Source organism: Vicia villosa, linkage group LG2, assembly GCF_029867415.1.
Source record: "Vicia villosa cultivar HV-30 ecotype Madison, WI linkage group LG2, Vvil1.0, whole genome shotgun sequence".
NCBI lineage: Eukaryota > Viridiplantae > Streptophyta > Magnoliopsida > Fabales > Fabaceae > Vicia > Vicia villosa.
The window spans coordinates 130,767,089-130,789,854 of NC_081181.1; the positions used below are offsets into that span (position 1 = coordinate 130,767,089).

Sequence of the window (22,766 nt, forward strand, 5' to 3'; positions counted from 1 at the left end):
ATATTCGCAAAATCTTCCAAAGGTCGGGATATCTTGTGTTTTCTTACTTCGAAATAGATTATTCCATCAATGAAGTAGAGATTTGAAAAGAACATTTTACCTAAGGATGAATACATTTTTCTTGGAGGGTTGCAGATGAATGTTGTTAACTTTAAATCTTCAAGGATCATTCGTGTATTCATTCACTCTTGTTCGATACTTGAAATAGGACCGAGTATATGGAATCTAGACTTTTGGATTAGGCCTAATCCACCAACATGATCAAGGCCTTAGATAAGAAGATGAGCCACAATTTAATTAATTTAAATTAAACTAATTGTAACATTGTTTGCACTTATTCTCTTTAAAGATAAGCTAGATACAAAGAGCCTTCAATTAGGTTTGTACATGACATATTACATGATCAAGTTCGCATTAGTCAATTTAAATCGAGGTAAATGTATTACGATCTCATCGAGGTCAAATGTTTTTCCTGCCTCATACTAGGGCGACCGATTTCCTCATACCTAAAATGCGACATCCTCCTACCTTATATATTTATTTCAAACTTAAAAAAGAGTCTTTATCTCAAACTATGCATTGTTGCTTCATTTGCACCTCACTCTTAGATTCTTTCCCAAAGATAGCTTCCATATCTTCCAATGATCTTCCTTTGGTTTCAGGCAAGAAAGAATAGTAAAACCACCAAGCCAAAGCATTAATCCCCACAAGCATAAAGAAAGTGCCCCCCAATGTTATGGTCTTATAAATTGAAATAAAACTTGTAACCACTGCCACATTCATAACTCTATTCACAGCCACACAAACCCCTAAACCTTGTGCTCTCAACCTTAGTGGAAATATCTCAGAGCTATAAACCCATGTCACAGGTCCAATTCCAATTGCAACAAAAGCCACCAAAATGTACATAACAACAACAATAAAAACAATAGCCCATAATGGTTCTTCTCCTACTTTAGAACTTTCAACTATAGCTGAAGAAATACTCAACCCTAACCAAGTCACAACCACACCTCCTGAACTAAACAACAATAGTGTCCTTCTCCCAATTCTATCCAACAACAAACTTGATAACAATGTGAATAATGTTTGGCTTATTCCGATCCCAACCGTCGCTAAAAGAAGTGTACTCTTTTCAGTGATTCCTACTCTCTCAAAAACTCTTGGACTATATAACAAAATACCTTCAATTCCGCAAATTTGTTGAAACACATGAACACCAATAGCTGCAAATAGTATCTTATACACATGTGGTGAAGGCTTATGAAACATTTCCTTTAAAGCTCCTCCACCATTTCGAGTTTTCTGTGGAACATGAACAATGCTTTGCATGCAATTTTCATCGATTCCAACAGCGGCTTTTATTTCCTTCAACCTTTGTTCAGCTTCCTCTTTTGAATTGGAGATTAGTAAAAGAACTTTTCTAGCATCATCTAAACGTCCTTGCAAGACTAACCATCTCGGAGATTCTACTAGTTTCAACATTAGAATTATCAATCCAAGTGAAGGAATTGCAGGAATTGCTAGCATTATTCTCCATCCAAGTCTTAAAGACAATTTTCCAAGGAAATAATTTGAGACATAACCAAATAAGAAACCTGCGTTGAGTTGAAGGAGTTAAACGACCGAGGTTTAAATCCTGGCGAAGGAAAAAAAATATTAACATAACAATAGTATTAAATTTTGTCTCTCCAGATTCCTACGCAGAGATTAGTCATCGACTGAACTATCAGGTACTTCGTGCCAGAAAAAAAAAAAAAGACTAGTCTAGTTTTTTTCGTCTGAATCATAAATATTCTCACATTATACGAATATTTATGTATAGAAATAGAGAAGGTACCTGTGTTGATGGAAACATCTGGGAGAGAAGTTAGAAAGCCTCTATAAGAAGGAGATGAAATTTCTGCACTATAAACTGGTGTTATAATAAGTGCAAACCCTACACCGAATCCTGCAATGCATCTTCCAATCATTAAGATTGGAAAATTTGATCCATAGCCCATTAAGATTGAGCCTAAGAAGAAGATTATCGCGGATAAAATGATGGTGTATCGGCGACCTATGTAATCGGAAGTTCTTCCAGCTACCATGCATGCAGGTAATGCACAAATGTTTAAGATTCCTGCTAGAAGTTGCACTTGCATGTCAGTGATTTCAAGTTCTTCCTTTATGAATAAGAGTGCTCCAGCCATTACTCCTGTAACTGAAAAATTATAATGTTTGTTAGTTCGTTTTTTTTAACTAGTTTATGAAAAATTCATAAGCTAATAATTCCATGTTGATTAATTTGTATTACTCCCTTTGTACACGTCCATGAGGTGTCAGCTGAGTGGTAAGATTTACGTCTTCTGTACATAATATGAGTCATTGTAGCAAATATTAGAGATTGATAAATGTAGTTGATTTTGTTGCTTTAAGTTACCGTACATAACTTGATTTTTCAAGGTTTGTTTGTTACTAACTATTTTGTAAAAGGTCCAAGTGTCCTACTTACTATAACGCTCTAAGTTACCTGAGAAATCTAACCGATTTAAGAACCCTTTTTCAACTGATCTGAAAACCCATTTATATAGAAGTGATAGTAGAAGATTTTGTTTTTTTTTAGTCCTTCACTCTTTTGTTTAGTTATATGATCACTTTTCAAATTGATCACAAATTTTTTTTATTTTGTAATTATTTTTTATTTTTTTAAGAGTTGGTCTAGTGGTGCAAATTTGAGTCTTGAGAGTGTGCTCCTCTCAAAATCCTGAGTTCGAATCATGCTAAATGCTAACAATTTTTGTGTTGGATATAAGTCTATAACTTTAAACAGGACACCCACTAGATTAAAAAAATAATTATATATACAATCATAAATAAGGCTGCCATAAAAAAAATTGGGTCTAATTTGCTTACTTAAAAATTATGAATATACTTTATTATTATTATTATTATTAAGTTAATTATATTATTATAAACTATAGCTAAAATACCATATATATATATATATATATATATATATATATATATATATATATATATATATATATATATTATATATATATATATTATATATATATATATATATATTATATATATATATATATATATATATATATATATATATATATATATATATATATATATGTATAAAATAAAATAGAATATCTAAGTCATATAATATTCAAAATATCATGTTAAGTATCAAAATTAAGTACAATCTTATTTTTAATTTATTAGTCTACTTAAAAATATTAATATAAAATAATTAATTTTATATTTATTAAATATAAAATAATTAACAAGGATACAAAACATAGACTGATATTAAAACAAACCTATAACATGTAATAGGTATGATCTAAGTTTTAAACTTTTTTACTAAATTAAATTTATAGTAAAAACTCAACCGATTTCTACCTTAGATTACACACATGCGAGTTCAAATCTTTCACTTTTTATTTTTAAAAGTGAAGTTTTAATCATTAAATTGTTAAATTAAATATAAAGTTAAGCATAATTCATAAATAATCCTTCAAATTGATTGTTCCATAAGTCTACTTGAATTTATTCCTCCAAATACACAATATAATAGATTAAATAAAACAAAAAAGAAATAGAAAGTCACTCACTGTAACCAAATATTGCAGAGATAATAGTAGCAGCCAAAACGCAAGCACAAGCATGCTTGTTGAGAAAAGAATTTCCATTCCCATTTGTTTCTTTTTCCATAGACATTTTTGAATCCATAATAAGAACATAATTTTAGTGATTTCCTTTATATATAAAAGAGAGGGACACTTTTGTAACTTGTAAATTATTAATGAAGTAGTTTTCATTAATTTATTTAAATTTAAAATATTTTTTATTGTTGAAATGAGCAAGTGTTGTTTCACTTATATAAAGAATTTGTCTCTTACTCTACTTGAAAGAAATTTTATAATATAGTAATTTTTTATTTTTTTCATTTCCACATAAAGCCTCTAAAATCTAAGTTGTTTAATAAACTTTAGAAATTAACCTTTGAAGTTATTGTATGCAAACTCTATTTACCGTTCATTTAGTAAAAACTAATTGAATTACATTATAGTTATATTTCAAACGAATATAAAATATTTGTCTTATACTCTTACGTGTTTAAGTATTGATGGAGTTTAAATATTTAAAAATTAAATATCTAAAATATAAACACATAAAAAATGTTTACAACAATGACTTGACATCTTCCTTCTTTGATGATATGTCATTTATGGATAGTCTCTCATACCGTTCGATTTGCCACAAACATATGACTTAAGAATCCAATAAAATTGCGCAAATAATAAGAAATTTTAGAGGTGAGTTCTATCTTATAAGGACCAATATCACTCCTTAGAAATAAAGTTCATGATAAACATTGTTTTTATGTGTAAGATGATGATTTGATTGCTATTAACAAAGATAGAGAAAATAAATGAATTATAAATTAAGTTATTGTTAAGAAAAACTGAATATAGAGAGATAGAGGAGACTAAGAGTATATTGTTTTTCTTAGAAACTTTGCGTGTGCGTTTACATATACTAAGGAGTGTTATTTAGAGTGCTAAGATTTTAACTATTACTAAATGTAATAATACATGCTACTACTCAAAGTTTGAAATTTTTTGTATATAGTAGATACATACTATTCATGAGTATTTTAAAATAGTAGTAATAATAATTGCTTATTATTATAAGCATTATGAGGTTTCTATATCAATTTTTTTAAAACTTGTGTCATTCAAGTCATTGATTAACTTATTTAAACGATTAAATCATGAATTTCAATTACTGATAAATCTTGTAGGTTGTCATTGGAGTTTCACATAATTTGTAGGTGTTTATCAATTGTGGACCATCTATTAGGAGAATTCGCATATTTTGTATTTCGACCGACCTCAAGTCTACTGCATTACATCTATGAGGTATTCTCTATTTTGAATATAGAGCCCTTCACAGTTGTTTCCTTTATTTCCTAGCAACATGTGACTTTTTCCTAAGCGGGCAATATTGGGTAACTTGTCTTTCAAGTTAATTTTCAATTGAGGAAATTTAGAGAAAATGTAAGAGAGAGAGAGAGAGAGAGAGAGAGAGAGAGAGAGAGAGAGAGAGAGAGAGAGAGGAGTAGGTTATTAGAATGGAATGGATTACAAATGAGGATAGGCCTTTTAATAGTTGGTAAAGCCTAAAATCAACTAACAAACTTAAATGTCAAGTTGTGAAAATTTGCATGTGTTTTAAATTACAAGTGCGACACTTTTAAACCGTCACCAATAATTATATTGAGAAAATATAATATCCTTCCTAATTCAGATTCTTTAAGCTCCTCATTCAGATTAACTCTTTGAGGTCTTCAAATCTTACATTCTTTATGGGTTTTGTCAAGATATTTGCCAACTACAAATCAATTTTGCAATACTCAATTCTCAACCCCTCTTTACCAACTTGGTCACTAAAAAAATGATATCTTCTTTCTATATGTTTGCTCCTACCATGGCTCATATGATGGTTTGTCAAATCAATTATTGATTGATTGTTGATAACTCATTTTGTGTGAGATATTTAAGTCTCTTAGACTTGAATTTTATGATAGATTAGAGCGTGAGTAATATCATTTATTTATGTTTTATGTTACTTTAGTTAATTTAGGATAAAGCACATTAGATGCTCTATTTGGTAAATTTTATGTGTTTTGTGCTTGTGTTGAATTGGCTCTTGTGACGAGTTATGTCACACCAGAAATCCTTGAACACCATCCAGTAGGGCTCGGGCCAGAATATTCTAGTATGGGTCCTCAACTTAAGTGTTAATGCTGACGTGGCAGAGATTTTAAAAGAAAATAGCGTTAAGTTGGAGAAAATAAATAGATAAGAATGAAATGCTACAAGACATTCTAAAAAGTTGTCAAGACATGTTGTTGTTGCTCCTGCTGCAGCACTGCCACAATGTCATGTTGTCTCCCATGTACAGTGTATTATCATAGTACAACATAAAGAAACATAATTTAATTTATTATATGGGATTAAGTTAATGGATCATTGTAAAGACCTAAGATCAAATGGAGAACATTATGCAATTGAGAAAACTCTATAAATAGAGTTGTAATGCAATGAAGAAAGATGTTCTAAAATTTATAAAGAATTATGCATAAGAGAAATTTAGGAATATGATGAGTTCTGACGCAGCTCTGATCACGTCATTCTGAAGGAAACAACGTTGGAGGCGTGACGAAAGACGTCACTTGCTGATTAACAAATGGAAAGTGATTTGAGTGTCGGTTTATCATTTCTATCTTCTTGTTTAAAAATGTGCAACTCAAGATCTTTCTATATTGTCAATAATTTTCATCCGTAATTTTAAAATGACAATAATGCCCCTTCCATAATTTTCAGCTTCGAATTTTTAAAGTTTTCAAATAAAAATTGCTCCCAAAGAATTAAGTAAAACAAAGAATAATTGGTAGTTATAACTCAAAATATGGTAGAAAGACGTAAATTTGAAGAGAATTTCTTCACCCACCTCCTAACCTTTTTGCCCACCCCTGGTGAATTTACAACATTACCCCTTGTTTCGGAAGTTCATTTCCGAAACGGTACTTTTTTTTGAAAAAAAGGTGTTTTCGGAAATGAACTTCCGAAAACGTATTTTTTTTAATATAAAATATTGATTTCGGAGATGCATCTCCGAAATAAAGTTACATTTTCAGAAAATGTGGTGTTTCGGAAGTTCATCTCCGAACTCACCCCCCATGATGGAATTCGGAAATGAACCTCCGAATTTATGTCTGGACAGAAGAAAAATGAAAAACAACAACGATTCGCTTTATTTAATCGGGAGAAGATTACAACGATAATATTACTGAAAATTAAAGTTACATATTGTTGAACACGGGTAGGTGGGGATGAGTCAACATTTTGATAACGTCGTCCGCCGATCTTTGAAGTTTGGCGTCCAACTCGATCGGGCCTTTCGAAGAAAATCGGTCGAACGTTGTCCACATAACCGCTAAATCTTCGTCGTTCTTGATCTCAAAAGGTGTGATCATCAACCCTCCCTCGTCGTTAAGCGATGGCGAGCGGTACTCGAGCTGACAGTTTGAAGAAACTACCTACGACATCAGGAAATAATGATATACTTCTGGCCGATAAGGAAGATGTTTTTATTCCAGATAACCTTCATATGAAGAAGCTTTTTGAGAGCGAGAAAGTTTTTGTATGGTATCCTAAGCATAACATGACACCATTGTTCAAGAGTAAACTATCTGATATTTACAGAAAAGTTGGTGCTAGAAATATCTCTGAGTCACTATCCAAAGAAGAATATCTGTTGTGAATGATGATGTTGAACTCGAGCATGTTGATCCAAATAATATTCTCAACTTAAGGGGGGTGGTTAAGCTTATTCTTGGTTTTCTTGCGTGTTGTAGCCTGAAAATGGAACAAAGTAAGAGACATGAAGTTGTTCAAAGTTTTGTCAACTTGAGTTTCCGCGAGATAAAGGAGCCAATCAATGTAAGCTATAGTTTATCATTATCATCAGGGGACGTCATTACAAAAAAATCAAACAAAGGGGTGCGCTGGGAAAGTCAAAGTTCTATGTTTATAATCCAGAAGATGGATAGTGTTCGCGGCGATGAAATCCAAGAATCTACATATTGATTTTAAAAGCGAAGAAACTGATTTTCTAATGGAATCCAAGAATCTACATATTGAGCATGAAGATGAGATGTTCCTCAACTCTGCCTTCTCTTCTGGCTAACTCTATTGCCGCTGCTTACTGGTTTTTCTGTTTGAATATGCTTTTCGGAAGTTCATCTCCGAAGACACCCCCCATGAGGTGTTTTCGGAGATGCACTTCCGAATTATGGAAAAAAATTTTAAAAAAAAAAAACGCTTCGGAAGTTCATTTCTGAAGCAGGGGCATTTTGGGATTTTTGCTGGGCGTGACCCCCATAGGGAGGTGGCTAAAGAAATTTCCAATTTGAATAGAGAAAAGTTTGGTTTTTTATCAAATTTTTATTTGCCATTAAAAAATCGACAGATATATTCACAAATAACATTTTTTTATAGAAATTTTGTTACAATTCACAATAAATTCTGCAAGTAAAATAAAATCAAACAATTAAAAAATAAATAAAAAATGTCTATAGCTAGATTTTTAAAAATTCGATGTCACCCTACATATATTATCATATTTTCAAAATATCTTATGGCATATGATTTTGAAAATTTCTTCACCCACCTCCTAACTTTCTTGCCCACCCCCGGTGAATTTACCACACTACCCTTGTTTCGGAAGTTCATTTTCGAAAAGGTACGTTTTTTTGTTAAAAAAGGTGTTTTCGGAAATGAACTTCCGAAAACGTGTTTTTTTTAATATAAAATATTGATTTCGGAGATGCATCTCCGAAATAAAGTTACTTTTCAGAAAATGTGGTGTTTCGGAAGTTCATCTCCGAACGCACCCCCGTTGGAGGAATTCGGAAATGAACTTCCGAAATATTCCAAGACCAAATTGGTCTTGGAATGTTTCGGATATACACTTCCGAAATAATTAATAATTATTAAAAAAATTAAAATCAAGGTGAATCAATACAATTAATAGGTATAAAATCAAGGTGAATCAATAAAATAAAGGTGAATCAATAAAATCAAGGTGAATCAAAACATCCTAAACTATTTGAAAGTTAAAAATTATTTTACTAACTTATATAAATCAAAAACATTTTAATTCCATAAGTAAATTTTGAATTATATAGAATTAAATATAAAATTTATTCATTAAATAAAATTAAGACAAAATCTTTTTTTAATTTTTTTAAACTAAATAAAAAATTATCTCATTTTTAATTATGAATCAGAATAGAAATATATAAATATATAATAATAATTATTAATTTTGTAAGTGAAATATATAAATATATAATATATAAATATATAATAATTAATATATAAATATATAAATATATAATAATTATTATAAATTAAAACACTCAATTTTTTAATTTTTATAATTATTATATAAATATATAAATATATTTATAATTAATATATAATAATTATTATATAAATATATAAATATATAATAATTTTTATAAATATATAATAATTATTATAATTATTATATAAATACATAAATTAAAACACTCATTTTTTTAATTTTTTTTGTAAATACATAATGATTATTATAAATATATAAATAAAAAATTATAACTCATTTTGTAAGTGAAATTATTTTAATTTTTTTATTTAAAATTATTTTAAATTTTAAAATATGAATCAGAATAGAAATATATAATAATTATTATTCATAACTAATAAATTATATCAAAATATATAATTATTATTATTTATTACTCATAAATTATACCAAATTTATAATATATAAATTAATTCATATCCTAAAATTAATTTTTGGAATTTTTAGATTTTTTTTTGTTTTTTCGGAGATGCATCTCCGAATTAATCAAAATCCCAATTTTTGGGATTTTTTCGGAAATGCACTTCCGAAGTCTGAAAAAATTTAGAAAAAAAAATATTTAGAAAATGCATTTCCGAAGCAGGGGTAAAATGGGATTTTCGCTGGGGGTGACCCCCATAGGGAGGTGGGTAAAGAAAAAATCTATGATTTTTCAACTGATATTTTAAAACAAGGTCCCTATGACAATGTTCCCCGAGAAATTCTAAAAATAAAATCGATAGAAAAATCTGCGGGTAACACATTTTCTACAAAAATATTGCTACAAGGAGCATTAAATTTCGCAAGTAAACAATATCAAACAATTAAAATTCAAAATTCAAAATGTAATCACTCCTAGTGAGAATTTTGAAAAATGCTGTAAAAAAACTAAAATTTCGATCTTTTAAAAATCTGATATAAATGCATAAAATGTATGCACCTATATCGAATTTTTCATGATTATGAAGAAAATCCAGTAAAATTTAATCAAACACAAAAAAAAAAAAAAAACACATGTGAATATTCGATAAATTCCTCAAAAATCCGAAATCTTGCAATATGTTTTTAAAATATTTAATTTTACTTTTACAATTTCATTTTTCTTTCAAATGATATTTTGGACAAATCATCCCAAGTGTAGGGTTGCCAAATTGAATTTTATAGGTGTGGGGTTGAATTCCCCAACCAAAACTACATAAAATGGACATTGTACTATTGATGGAAAAATAATAAATATTACATAAGAAATCCCCTATTATCTAAGAACAAAGATAATTCTCACTCAACACACGTTTTAAAATCAAGTGCAATGATAAATATCTTTATCCTCTTCATCCACACATTGTTGTTCAACACAAGTTCTCACACACACTAGGTACCTTCTTCGTCCATACATTGCTGTTCAACAAAAGTTCTAACACACACTAGGTAAGCTTCCATGACTACAATTCACAGCAATAATTCTTATATCTTAAATCAAAGTTACTTGAGATTTTGGTCGAGAGGAATTGGCACACTATGCTTTCAACCAAGATAGCAAGACAGTTTTTTTAATATTTTTTAATTATTTTGCTGATATCCTAGCTTCTAGTCCATGAACTTACTCCTAGTAGAAGAACCAGTTAAATGAACAGAATGTAATTAGCCTTCACTTGTTCAAAAAATTACGTAGCTTTTGAGACCATTGCTTGTCATTTTTCCCTCAAACGACTAGATCTTGGAAATATAAGGGAGCATTGCTTTGTTTTGCGCTACTAAATTGTTTGAGCAGAAAAAGGAACTCAATGACTGTCATAGATAGTCCCATAACCTCAAAAGCATAAATTCTGGCAAGTGCATTTGTGAATTTGGGGAAGAGAAAAATATCATAGATTTGGAGAACAAATTAGTGAATTGTATTACTCTAAATAGTATGCACAATTGGATTATATACCTAACTGCTAAGACAACAGTCATAACAACTTAACCATAAACCCGACGAACTTAATAAACTGTTTCATACTGTGAGTGGCTGCAGCAGGATTGAGTAGAGCTGACAAACCCAAATCAATCCAATGTAAAAAAGATCAGGTTGGTTTTGGTAACTAATTCAGTTTGATCTGCATTTTTCCCAAACTCTGTGTATTTGTGAAGAACTTGAACCAAGCCAAAAGTTATGAGTAGAAGTTTCAAAGTTCTAAAGACAGTCATTATAGTTCATGCTGTGTACTAAGAAACACTAAATAATTTGGGAGTAATACATTTAAAAACAAAAATTGGACTTGTATCACGCTGAAAGAGAAATTACTAACCTAACAACAAATATACTAACGTTTGCTTTTAAAAAAAACAGCAAACAACTCGAACTCTCTTTAGAAAATTTTAATAGGTGGTCCCTGTAGTAATCATACATCATTACACAAGAACAAAACAAAGTCTAGAAAAGAATACAAGAATCAAGACAATGAACTTACATAGTCTAAAAATATATTTAAAATGGTCTCTGAGGGGCTTTCTTACCAAAGACGGCCTCCCAAATGGAGGGTGAGAACGGCGCTTTCTTGTCCAAAAACTCCCTGACAGCTTTCTCATCAAAAGCAAAACCCTTTTCTGTTAATGTCTTGACAACACCTTTTGCTTCTTCAACTCCATTTTCCTTGCAGAAACCATCTACCAAGCCAACAAAAGTTGTCACATTTAGTGAATGACCCCTCTCTAACATCTCCAAGCAAAATTCAAAAGCATCCTGTAGTCTGCTACATTTGTAGAGTCCTTGTATAAGGACCGTGTAACTAAATGCATTTGGAGTAATGCTGTTACTCTGCATTTTCCTGAAAATCCTTATAGCATCATCAACCTTATGGGCCTTAGTGTATCCCTCCACTACAGCTGTGTAAATGACAATCTCCGGAATCGTTCCCTTTTCCCGCATCAAACCGAAAAGCTTCAAAGCTTCTTGAACATTACCATCTTTACATAAACCATCAAGCATAGCCACCGCATTAGGGATAAGACCAGTTTCCTTCATCTTCTTGAAGATCTCATCAGCATCTTGAGGCATAGAATCTACCGCTGGTTGACTGGAACTTGACGAATTTGTCACTTCTCCAGATTGGCTGCTTGCTTCAACCTCTGACGGATTCCCTAACTTATCATCAAAATCAAGCTTGAATTTATCGAGAAAACTATCTCCTAATTGACCTGCATCTCTACCAGTTTCAGCCACATTTCTACCCTGAAAACCAAGATCAATTTGAGAAGATTTATTGCCACGATTTCCATCGAATCTCGGACGACGGGCACCTCGATTCGATTCTTGAGAATTCGAAGGAGGCTGATTTATTGGCCTCTGACCTCTCAAAACCCTACGTTGTCCAGTACCAAATCCTTCTTCATTTCTATTGCTACCATTATCATTAAAACTCGTGTCTCGAGAAAACTCATCATCAGATTCTCCCACTGACGGTTGTTTGACGGTGCCACCGCGGTCATCACCGAAGCTAAAATGCCGGGCAGTAATAATCCACGGTGGCAAACATTGTTTGGAATTCAAAAGGGAAATTAACCGTTCAATCTTACGAACCCTAAGCCCTAAGAATGAAGGCATGTTAACCTGTTCATCATAAAATCAATAGTTTATCACAAAATCAAAAGAATAAATGAATATAACTAACGGAATTGAAAAAGGAACAATAGTGAGAAAAAACCGAATGTGGAATAATCAATTAACAAATTAACGAGTAAAACAAAATGAAGTGATGTTGGCAGAATCGCGTTTGAAAATGGGAAGTAAAAGAGGACAAGATGAACGAGTTCCTTACTGTGATTGACGGCCGGGAAGAAGTCCGGTTGCGTTATCCGGTGGGGTTTAGGGTTTTACGGGCAGTTCAGTTCGGTGGAACTTCGAAAGCAAAGGGTTTTTATTTGATGGAGTCCTCAGCTTTGTTATTTTGGGTTTTTTTAAGAGGGGAATTTCTTCTAAGAATTTTTATTTTTTTTTGGTATAAAAGAGGGAACTTTGTTTTACTTTTTAACGAAAGAAATTTTATTGTTAAAATGTGTTTTAGGCAAGCTAACTAAAATGGAAGGACATTGAATTGGTCAAACTACACATGACAACCATTACAGATGGGGTCGGAGACGGTTATTATCTCTAGGGTTGTTATCAGTTCAGATCGATTCGGATATCAAGGGTCCCGAGAGTCGGACGGAGTTACTTATCGGGTAAATCGAGACCGGACCATAACAGTGATGGTAAAAAAAAAAATTGAAGTTGGACCGGATCGGTCAGGTAAACCGAAACCAGACCGAATTATTGGGTGAAAGTCATGTGGAACTGAGACCAGGCCGATTTTAATTTGATGGATACCCGGTCCACCCGAAATAATTGAATTTTTTAAATATTTTCAGAGTTCCAATTTTTCTTAAAATATATTCACTTTTAATATAATAATTGATCGTACCTGATCAGAAGGATCGTCAATGCCTGCTCGGTTGATGGATCTTTGTGAGGAAAAAGGGGGGTGTACCTGCAAGGTACTCCGATGCCAAAGTAAGAAGACGAGCAAAGGAGTGCAAGTACAAGCTAAAGGTTAGAAAGAATTGAATACCTGACCCTCTAGTGAAAGAGTGTATTTATAGCCCCCAGCGCTGGGCCATGATCTCGCTATTTGGGTTGGATGTCCAGGCCCAATTAGGAGACTGCCAGGTTTCCTAGGCGGAAATATCGGAGGTGCGTGAGTGCCCTCTGTCCTGGTTAACCGCTCCGAAGTTTACGAGAGACACAGTCTTTTAGGGACCACGTGGACTCCGCGTTACTCGGGGGGTTGAATATGAAGGAACCCTACGAGGAGCAGGGTCCTCGGCAGAGAGGATGCTCGCGGGGAGCATCCATGCCGGGCGTCAGACATCTCGCGGGGAGCATTATGCCGGGCACGGTGAAGACGAGCATTCTACTGCTCTTCATGGGGCATGGAGTGGTTTGGGCCTCTAAGGCTAAGTGGGCCGAAAGTAGATTGGGTCGAATCTTGGCCCAGTCCAGAACAGGAGCCCCCTAAGTCGGAGTTCCGAGTAAGGAGCTTTGACTTCGCCAGTGGTCGGCCCGTGTCCAGTTGTTCCTCGTCTCTCAGTCGCGCTCGGATGGAGCTGTTCGCGGTGGGAGATGAGAGATCGCGCGTGACTCTCACTCGCTGACGTGGCATTGAGTAATGATTGCCTAGGGGTAGATGGCGGCGCCTAGGGGAGGCTGTATCAGCCGACGCGACGTTTCATATTCCGAGCGTTTCTTCTATAAAAGGGGACAAACCCTCCCATTTGGGCTTTTTTGTTCTTCGCTTACGTGCTCGGCTCCAGCGTTGATTTTCCCAGGCTTCCATCGCTTGACAATATTTACTTGAAGGATTGCGCTCAAATCTGTTGGAAACATGTCGCTATCAAGTACGATTGACGTCTAACTCCAGATTTCGCATCTTTCTTTGTTTTTAGGGCATTTATAGGGTGTTTCTGCCGTTTTATCGTCTAGGTCGGCAGTTTCTCCTCGTGAGATTCAAAGGCCATAACCTTCTCCTCGGGTTATTCAAGCGATGCCCGAGAGAGGTTAGTAGTATAGTTGATTTTTCCGTCACCGCCCGGTGCCTTCATGACTTGGCTCGTCAAACCCATGGGTTTGGCCGGCGAATTCGTGCTTTCCCTCGGCTTCTTCATAAATATGTTCGGCGCGTTTAAGGATTGCGTCGATCATGCTGCATAGGACTCGAGCGCGTATGTTTTGTTTGATTTTTGCTAAGTTTAATGGGGTGAGTCCTCGGCTAGAAACCAAGTGCATCTCTGACGAGGGGTTTAGCCGGGGGCTTCAGCGCCTGCTGCTCTACCCTTTCACTTGTGTTACGGTGGAAGGGTGAATTTGATGAACTGTCGGATTCACTTTTTCCTTCTCCATGCAGGTGACTCCCATTCAGGATCTAGTTCGTCGTCGGAATCGGAATCTAGCTCGTGGGCTAGTTCGTGAGAGACAACTGCGAGCAGTTCAGATGTTGAGGTGATCGAGGTTGACAGCTCTCATCTCGCGGCTATAGAGGAAGGGGAAGAACAGGAGGGTTCCCCCAGTTCTGGTGCCGAGGAGGGGGTTCAGCCGACCCCGCTCTTCGAATATGATTGTGAGAGTAGTGTCGACTGGGTGGCCGACGAGCCTCTGACCGTGGTTTGTCGATAAACCGAATCTCTGAACGGGGCCTTCAGGGAGGTTGAAGATAGGGGGCCCAGCGACCCTCTGAATTTCCAAGTCGGATGTCCGTCTAAAAATGATCGGATCTGCTCTCGTTTCGCCGGGGATAGTTTTGCGATGTACGAGTACGTGTTCAGGGAGCTAGGGTTCCGTCTTCCTTTCACCAGTTTTCAGGTTGCCCTGCTGCCTTCGCCTTCATGCGCGCGTTCGAAATTGTTTGTGATTATCTGGGAATCGGGGCTACTACTGCCCTGTTCGGCCGTTGCTTCCGAGTTCAGAGGCAATTAGTCGGTGGGCGATTTAGTTGGGTCTCCTTCAAGAATGCTGACCATAAGCTTTTCAAGATCTACATCGATTCGGTGAAGGATTTCAAAGATCAGTACTTCATCGTCCGTCTACAAAGCCAGGCGGCGTATACTTCGTTGGCTCAGATGGTGATGATCCGTGACGAGGAGGGGAGGCCCGAGCGGGATGAGCACTGTGAGGTTAGGACCAAGCTCTGTAGCATGTTCCCTTTCTTCTGGTGGAGGGGGCATTACGGTCTTCCTCCTAGGAGTTATGCCTGTGATGATGCGGATCTGGACGAGCAAGAGACGGCGTCTTATGCAAGTACGTGGATAGCTTCTCGTTGGCGTCTTATGCAAGATCAGCCATGATTTGAGGAGGAGTCAGTGAAGAATCTTGAAAAGACATGGCATAAAATAAAATATCAATCAAACAATACAACAATCTCAGCAACAAAATTAATCACAGGTCAAAGACAACCTCAGCAATATAAAAGAATCCAAAGTATTTACTAAGAATCAAATCAAAATCACATTCAAGTATTCAGCCTCTTCGATAAGAATAATTGAATCAAATCAAAATCATGTTCAAATTAATTACTCAAAAACCCTAGGTCAAAATCAAAATTCAAAACCCTCAACAACACAAAACAATCTCAAATCGCATCAAAAGAATTATTGTTATCGCAACAAAAATTAGGGCAAAATCTAGATCAAACTCACTGAACTCTTCCATTTAGGTCAAATTGAAACATTGTGTATCAAACATGCAAGCAAACATATAATCTCAGTAATATAGAAACATGCAAGCAAAAATAAATACACATACAAATACAGAAATAAAAAGAAAGGAATTTTATAATATATTACAGGAATGGCTTCAAGTTCAACGATTCAACCTAAGAATCAAAGTTTCTAACAAAGAAACACTAAGTAATAACAAACAACAACGTAAAATTAGATAGGGACCATAGGGTTATGAAAGGAGATGGATGAATGAGGAAGTGGGGGAGAGAGAGAGAGAGAGAGAGAGAGAGAGAGAGAGAGAGAGAGAGAGAGTGACGGAAAGGGAGTGAGAGAGAAAATTTGACAAAATGAATAAAAATAACTTTAAATAGGAAAAACTACCGGGTATTCGTTGGATAAACGGTTCGGTTCTTGCTTCAGGCAACGGATAAATTTTTTATCCAGTACCGGTCCAATGCTTATTTTGGTCGGTCCATTGGTCCGGCTCTACTGGTCTGGTTCTCGATCTAGTTCTCGGTTTTGAAGATCCTATAACACCCCTAATTACCTCTTCTAAATCTAAATTTAAATCCTTAAATAATTTTTGTTCCCCACCCTAAATCTAAATGGAAATGGAGAATTAAAATTCAAACATACCAAACGGATTCGGGTTGGATTCAGATATCTTTGCTCCGCTATCATTTATTTAGTGAAAATAATTTTTTTAACAAAAAATACTTATTTTTTTCAAAATAGAATTACCTTATAAATAATAAAATAAAATAATTTCAAAAAATTACATACTTACATTTCAAATATTTTGAATAATAAATACAAATCAAAATATCAAAACATTGATCATATATTTAATATTCTAAATTATCAAAAATAAATAATGATGTACATATTGAAATAAACAGGACGAGTTCAGAGTGGATAATAGTGTCTCTATTACCCGACTCGTCTCTATACTTTGTAATCGGGGAAAACTCAAATCCGTCTCCATATTTCTCCGTCAACTTCGGGGCGAGTTCGGCGGATACCCACGAATACGAGTTTTATTGCAATGCTTGAGAACACTACTTCAAAGTTCAAACTCAGAGGTCAAACTTAAGGTTGAATAGGGTTCAACGTCTAATACTTGGAGTGTAATCAGTTCGGTTTGGATCGACTTTTGATTAAAAAAATGTCTGAATTTATGATATCTCCATTCAATTTTTAACATTTTTCAAAATAGAATCGAACAAAACTAACCGATTTGGTTCAGTTTGGTTTGGTTCGTTTGATCGATTTACAATGTTTTTTTCAAACATTATATTCATCAGTGTATTATATGCTATTATTTTTTTAAGTAATACATTTCACGTAATTTATTTTATGCTCTATTTTTATTTTAAAAAATTACAAGTTGCTCTTAATCCATACGAAACAGTGATATGATTTCCATTGCATCATAAAATTAGTTCATTATCAAATATAAAAGTTGACAATTGACATCAAAAGATTTGAAAGAGATTTGAAAGCTTAGCAAATAGAACACAACAAAACACACATCAATTAATATGTTTCACACCTCAAACACACATCAAAACTATTTTTTAACATTACTAGAAGGAATTTTGTTGAAAAAGAAGAAACAAAAAAAGTAAAAAAAATATAAAAATTAAGGAAGGGAACTTGAACACGAAGAAGGTGATCATAACGTATCAAAACAACGGTAGAGGGAGCAACAGTTTCTTACACGATGAGACCTTATCTAGAGGGGTGACTAGATCCCCTAATTCAAAATTTCAATTTTTAAGGTTTTAGAAAAGAGTTTAAACTTTTGCTAGCGGAAGTGTCGCGTTTAGATAACAATTTGTTAATGAAAATTTAAGTGCAAGAGAAATAAAGAGATAGATAGAGAAAGAGAGATGACACAAGGAGTTGTTTAAACAGTTCATTGATCGTCCTTGTTACAGATACATCTGCCCCCCAATTTCAATTTGAAATTGAGATAATTTCTTACTATGTAAACATATTGTTGTTAAAAGAGAATTGAAGCAACTCAAACCTACAAACCCTAAGTTTGTTGTTGACCCTTGCAATGTCTCTTCCCTTGATCTTTGTTAGAACAAGATTTGTTCTGATCAATATTCTTAGTTTTGATGATAACAAGGATATGAATTTTGTGTGAGATAATGTGGTACTCTAATACATTGCAATTTCCTTTTCAGGAAATATATATAAAGAGTGTGCACAAATCAGCGCTCAGAAGCTTTGTCTCAGAAGGTTCAGCATGCAACATCAGAACATGGTCTGGCAAGACATCAGAAGATGGTCAAAGCAGAATCAGAACATGGGTCTATGGAAGCATCAGAAGAACTTGAGTTCAGAAGCAGAAGCACTGAAGTTCTCATGGTATCACGCTCAGAAGCACTTCAAGGTCAGAAGACAAGAAGATGCTATGCACCAAGCTGTTTGACTCTGATGATATTCAAACGTCGTATACACAAACATCAGATCAGAAGCAAGTACAAGTGGCAGGCTACGCTGACTGACAAAAGGAACGTTAGAAGCTATTAAAGGCAACGTCAGTAGACACAGCGTGAACAAGGCTCGAGGTAGTTGACAAAAGAGTGAAACATTAAATGCAATGTTGTACGGAATACGCAAAGCATTAAATGCTCCCAACGGTCATCTTCTCCAGTGCCTATAAATATGAAGTTCTGATGAGAAGCAAGGTTATCAATTCTGAACGAACTTATTCTGAAAAACTTGCTGAAACGCTGTTCAACTCAAAGCTCAGAAACTTCATCTTCATCAAAGCTCACTACATTGCTGTTGTAATATATTAGTGAGATTAAGCTTAAACTTTAAGAGAAATATCACTGTTGTGATTATAGATTTTCAGAAGCATTGTAATACTCTTAGGATTGATTACATTAATTTGTAAGTAACTAGAGTGATCAAGTGTTGATCAGGATACTCTAGGAAGTCTTAGCTTGTGTATAAGCAGTTGTAATTAGAGTGATCACGTGGTGGTCAGGATACTCTAAGAAAGTCTTAGCTTGTGTCTAAGCATTTGTTCCTGGAGTGATCAGGTTGTGATCAGGATACGCTAGAAGACTTAGTCGCGGACTAAGTGGAAAACCATTGTAATCTGTTGCGATTAGTGGATTAAATCCTCAGGTGAGGTAAATCACTCCGTGGGGGTGGACTGGAGTAGTTTAGTTAACAACGAACCAGGATAAAAATAACTGTGCAAATTGTTTTTATCGTTCAAGTTTTTAGACTACACTTATTCAAACCCCCCCCCCCCCCTTTCTAAGTGTTTTTCTGTCCTTCAATCTTTACCTGATCAAGTCTCCCAACTATATCAATATGATTCACCATCTTGCACTACACTGATGAAAGTGGGTAGGTTATTTATTTAAGATAGGACAATACGCTGACGAAAGTAGATATTGTAAAAATAAATATATTTTTCTAAAAAATTGTTTGCTTTTTGTATTGGGTTCATAAACTTATTTGGATCTCTTATAGATAGGAATCAAGGACCTTAGGTCCTACTTTTAATCATAAATATTATTTAAAATTTTACTATTTCTAAACTAAAAATTTGATCACTTTAACTAAACATAAATTAAATAGAGTTCAATGTTTAAAAAATTTGGTTTATGTGGAATCGATAAAACTTTTTATATTACTTTGGTGTTGTGGTACACTTGTGGCGTATTAAAAAAACCTTACAAAAAGTGTAGTTGATTGACAAACTACTTGAATTCAGTGGGGTAGGAAAACACTTAGCTTGATTAAAAAAACTTGGGGTATGAGAGAAGTGACTTGAGAAGAGATTTTGGTGTGCTTTTTCTAAAAATGAGAAAGTAAGAGGTTTGGCGCATATTTGACTAAATTCTATCCGGAGGTATACTTCCGCATTTGTTACAGATACGCATTTCCATATTAGATAAGTGTGCTCACTTACAAATAGATGGAGTGTTGAATGGAATGTTCGAAAATACATTTTCGAATTCTATGTGTATTTTTTATTTTTCACTAAGGTTTCAAAACCTTCAATGATTTGGGTGTTTCATGCTCCTTGAAAAATTTCTCAAAACAAAGAATCCACCAATATGCATCTTCTTCCCCATCAAACAATAAGATTGTCATGATTTTAGGCGGAAGTGAGATCGAAAATGAAAGCACCAATTGATAGGATGCTAAATCTAGAACCCTAACAAGACTACTAAAAACTGAAAAATCTAAACTATGAAGAAGATAAAATAAAGGAAATAAAAATAAAGACTCATTTATTTTCATTGATAACTCGCCAAGTTCATTGAAAGTTGTTTTCCTAACTGTTTGTTCTTCCCACCACCATCTGTTAAAGCAACAAGTAGAAGAACCGGTAGCAGAATAATGCCGGAAAATATTAGGATAATGAATACATAGGTTTGCATTGTGTCAGAGTGGTCAATGTTGGTGTGCCGAGCTAGCCAAGATTTCTTACTCTGACAAACAGCCTTCAAGAAGGGCAACAACGCAGGAATACCAACGTCAAGGTTTCGCAACCAATCCACTAGCATAGCCTGAAAAACTATAGAGCTGCAAGACACAAAATCAATATCTCCAACCCCTAGTGCATCCCGAACAGATCCTTGGTTCAGGAACTTTTCCTTGTTCGAAAAGTCATAGCAAAGAATCCCTCCACACTTCTTTCTGATGTCGTAGTAATTGATATGTCTAGCATGTGACATGATGGGAATGAATATAGTATTACAAACAAAATATGAAGTTGTGCATGAGATTTTTCCATCTGTACCGCATAGTTTGATTGTCAATTCGTAGGCTAGAACCAACACTTTGTTGATGCTGTCATAGTCAGGTTGTTCAATTATGCGCATGTCAAGTGCATAATCTGCATAAGCTTTATAATGAATTCTGAAATCAGTGAACCCATTAACAATGGAAAATCCCTTCAAGTTTATATGAATTCCTTCTTTAGCTTTGTTTCCCTTGTGGACACGAGCAGTAAAAACCAGAACATAATGCCCATCATATGATTCACCCGTTAAAAAAATATCACATGTAGCATATTCAGGATGTGCAGCAAAAATTTCCTTGTCCCAATCATATTCGTTCCATGTAAGGGACATGTTGTCGGCAATTTCGAAAGGGCCATTTTCATAAAACACTGCCAATTCACTGCTGCAACCAGTTAAGGACGACCACGGTTGACCAGTAGGAAGTGCAAGCATTTGAGGTGGATTCAAGTATTAGGGCAATGCCTTAAAGGGACTGAAACTCTTAATGAAATAGAGACCAATCAAGGACCAAGCAACTCTAAATTCAGTGATGTTGTTATGCAAGCTTTCAGTCAAAATTACTTCCAATTCTTTTAACATAAAGGTGTTCACATAAGTGGGTGTTAGGGGTATTTTAACAAACAGTTTGTAGGCGAAAGTTGAGAACAAATTGTTGGTGTACCTGTGGAATTCACTTTCTCCACAACGCAAAAACCCAGCAACAATCTGATCTGGTGGTTTCGGCGGAATCGCAAAATTAACATCATCATGAAACAGTCCATCGTTGAATTGAGGCTCGACCATGAGACGTAATGAAGATTCAAAATCTATCATTTCTAAATATTGTTGAAATGATCCGCCAGAAGGAGAAAACCTTAGAGACTTTTCTTTCAATCTGTTCGACCTCTTTTCATTATCACTGAACACAACAACAAGTGAAATGGGTAGAATTTCTTCAACAACAGTGTTTGAAGGATTTGTCATACCATCACTCTCTTGAATTTTTTTACCATCGTAACTATCATATTTTGAAGCTTTTTTTTCAACTTGTATTTTAACTTTCTTTGGTTCCTGAAACTGATTGGAGCCGCTTTCCTCCCTAACTTCCCCATTCTCGTTCTTCTAAACCCCTTCAAAAAGAGGGAATCAGACCGTGATCGGGTTGCATCTTGGAATTTCAGAGTCGTTTTTGAAAAGCTTCAATCTGGAGGTTTTGGTTGAATTGAAAAATCTGCCTCATCCCGAAACGCATTTACCTAGAAGGGAGCCTCGGCCATGAACATTGATGAAGAATCAAAGGCTGATGTGAGTTGAGTTGTGTGATCGAAACTTGATGGTTTTTCCGGTGGTGAGTGCTCTTCAGGGACTCTATTTCTTCATCCTCTTTTGTCATCACTTTTGTTTGCGACACTTGTTTTATGTACAAATACGATGCTTCTTCTACATCCTCCTCAACAGGTTTTGAAATTGGATCTATAGACTCCGTTGTTAATATCCTCAAATGTAGTGTCTAAACAACCAATATAAAACTAATTATAATTGATAACAGGGAATTCTTTTTGCACTCTGTTACCTTCTCTCAGGCCCCCGCGAAATGTTAAAAATGCCTCAAATTTTCAAAGATACATCTCCAAACACACAATTTTTTCATTTTATCTAAATTGAATTTAGAGATGTATCTACGAATATAGGCGAAGGTGTTTTAGGGTATATTTGTAGAATCATCTCTGAATTAACCTTTTTTTTTAAATTCAAAAAATTCATTCGAAGATGCATCTCCAAATTTGGTAAATGTATTTAAACCTCGGGCCA

At 34.4% G+C, this 22,766-nt stretch overlaps 3 protein-coding genes across 5 annotated transcripts; all 3 read right to left on the minus strand.

Annotated features, from left to right (window-relative positions):
• Positions 1–274: 274 nt before the first annotated feature.
• Positions 275–3,768, minus strand: LOC131652114 (probable polyol transporter 3). 3 transcript variants are annotated; one of them, XM_058921890.1, is made up of 3 exons: positions 3,612–3,768; positions 1,841–2,203; positions 275–1,598 (listed from the first exon to the last, which is right to left on the minus strand). In XM_058921890.1, exons 1-3 carry the CDS (start codon positions 3,727–3,729, stop codon positions 568–570), a joined length of 1,512 nt encoding a protein of 503 aa, XP_058777873.1. In that variant the 5' UTR covers positions 3,730–3,768; the 3' UTR covers positions 275–567. The 3 variants fall into 3 exon arrangements, with proteins under 3 accessions (XP_058777873.1, XP_058777874.1, XP_058777875.1); XM_058921891.1 differs by having other exon boundaries at positions 1,841–2,348; positions 3,612–3,767; XM_058921892.1 differs by having other exon boundaries at positions 1,841–2,345; positions 3,612–3,737.
• Positions 3,769–11,281: 7,513 nt separating this feature from the next.
• On the minus strand, positions 11,282–12,912 carry LOC131652119 (pentatricopeptide repeat-containing protein At4g38150). The gene is made up of 2 exons (XM_058921896.1): positions 12,756–12,912; positions 11,282–12,547 (listed from the first exon to the last, which is right to left on the minus strand). Exon 2 carries the CDS (start codon positions 12,539–12,541, stop codon positions 11,426–11,428), a length of 1,116 nt encoding a protein of 371 aa, XP_058777879.1. The 5' UTR covers positions 12,542–12,547; positions 12,756–12,912; the 3' UTR covers positions 11,282–11,425.
• A 7,235-nt stretch (positions 12,913–20,147) lies between these two features.
• Positions 20,148–22,553, minus strand: LOC131652120 (serine carboxypeptidase-like 49). The gene has a single exon (XM_058921897.1). The coding sequence runs from the start codon at positions 21,405–21,407 to the stop codon at positions 20,466–20,468; it is 942 nt and encodes a 313-aa protein (XP_058777880.1). The 5' UTR covers positions 21,408–22,553; the 3' UTR covers positions 20,148–20,465.
• Positions 22,554–22,766: the final 213 nt, after the last annotated feature.

Bases quoted from the DNA above. Each gene is read 5' to 3' on its own strand.
- LOC131652114 (XM_058921890.1), bottom strand. From the start codon at position 3,729: ATGGATTCAAAAATGTCTATGGAAAAAGAAACAAATGGGAATGGAAAT. The intron at 2,204-3,611 runs GTGAGTGACTTT...ATAATTTTTCAG, and splicing joins CTCTGCAATATTTGGTTACA to TTACAGGAGTAATGGCTGGA. The intron at 1,599-1,840 runs GTACCTTCTCTA...AACTCAACGCAG, and splicing joins AGATGTTTCCATCAACACAG to GTTTCTTATTTGGTTATGTC.
- LOC131652119 (XM_058921896.1), bottom strand. From the start codon at position 12,541: ATGCCTTCATTCTTAGGGCTTAGGGTTCGTAAGATTGAACGGTTAATT.
- LOC131652120 (XM_058921897.1), bottom strand. From the start codon at position 21,407: ATGCTTGCACTTCCTACTGGTCAACCGTGGTCGTCCTTAACTGGTTGC.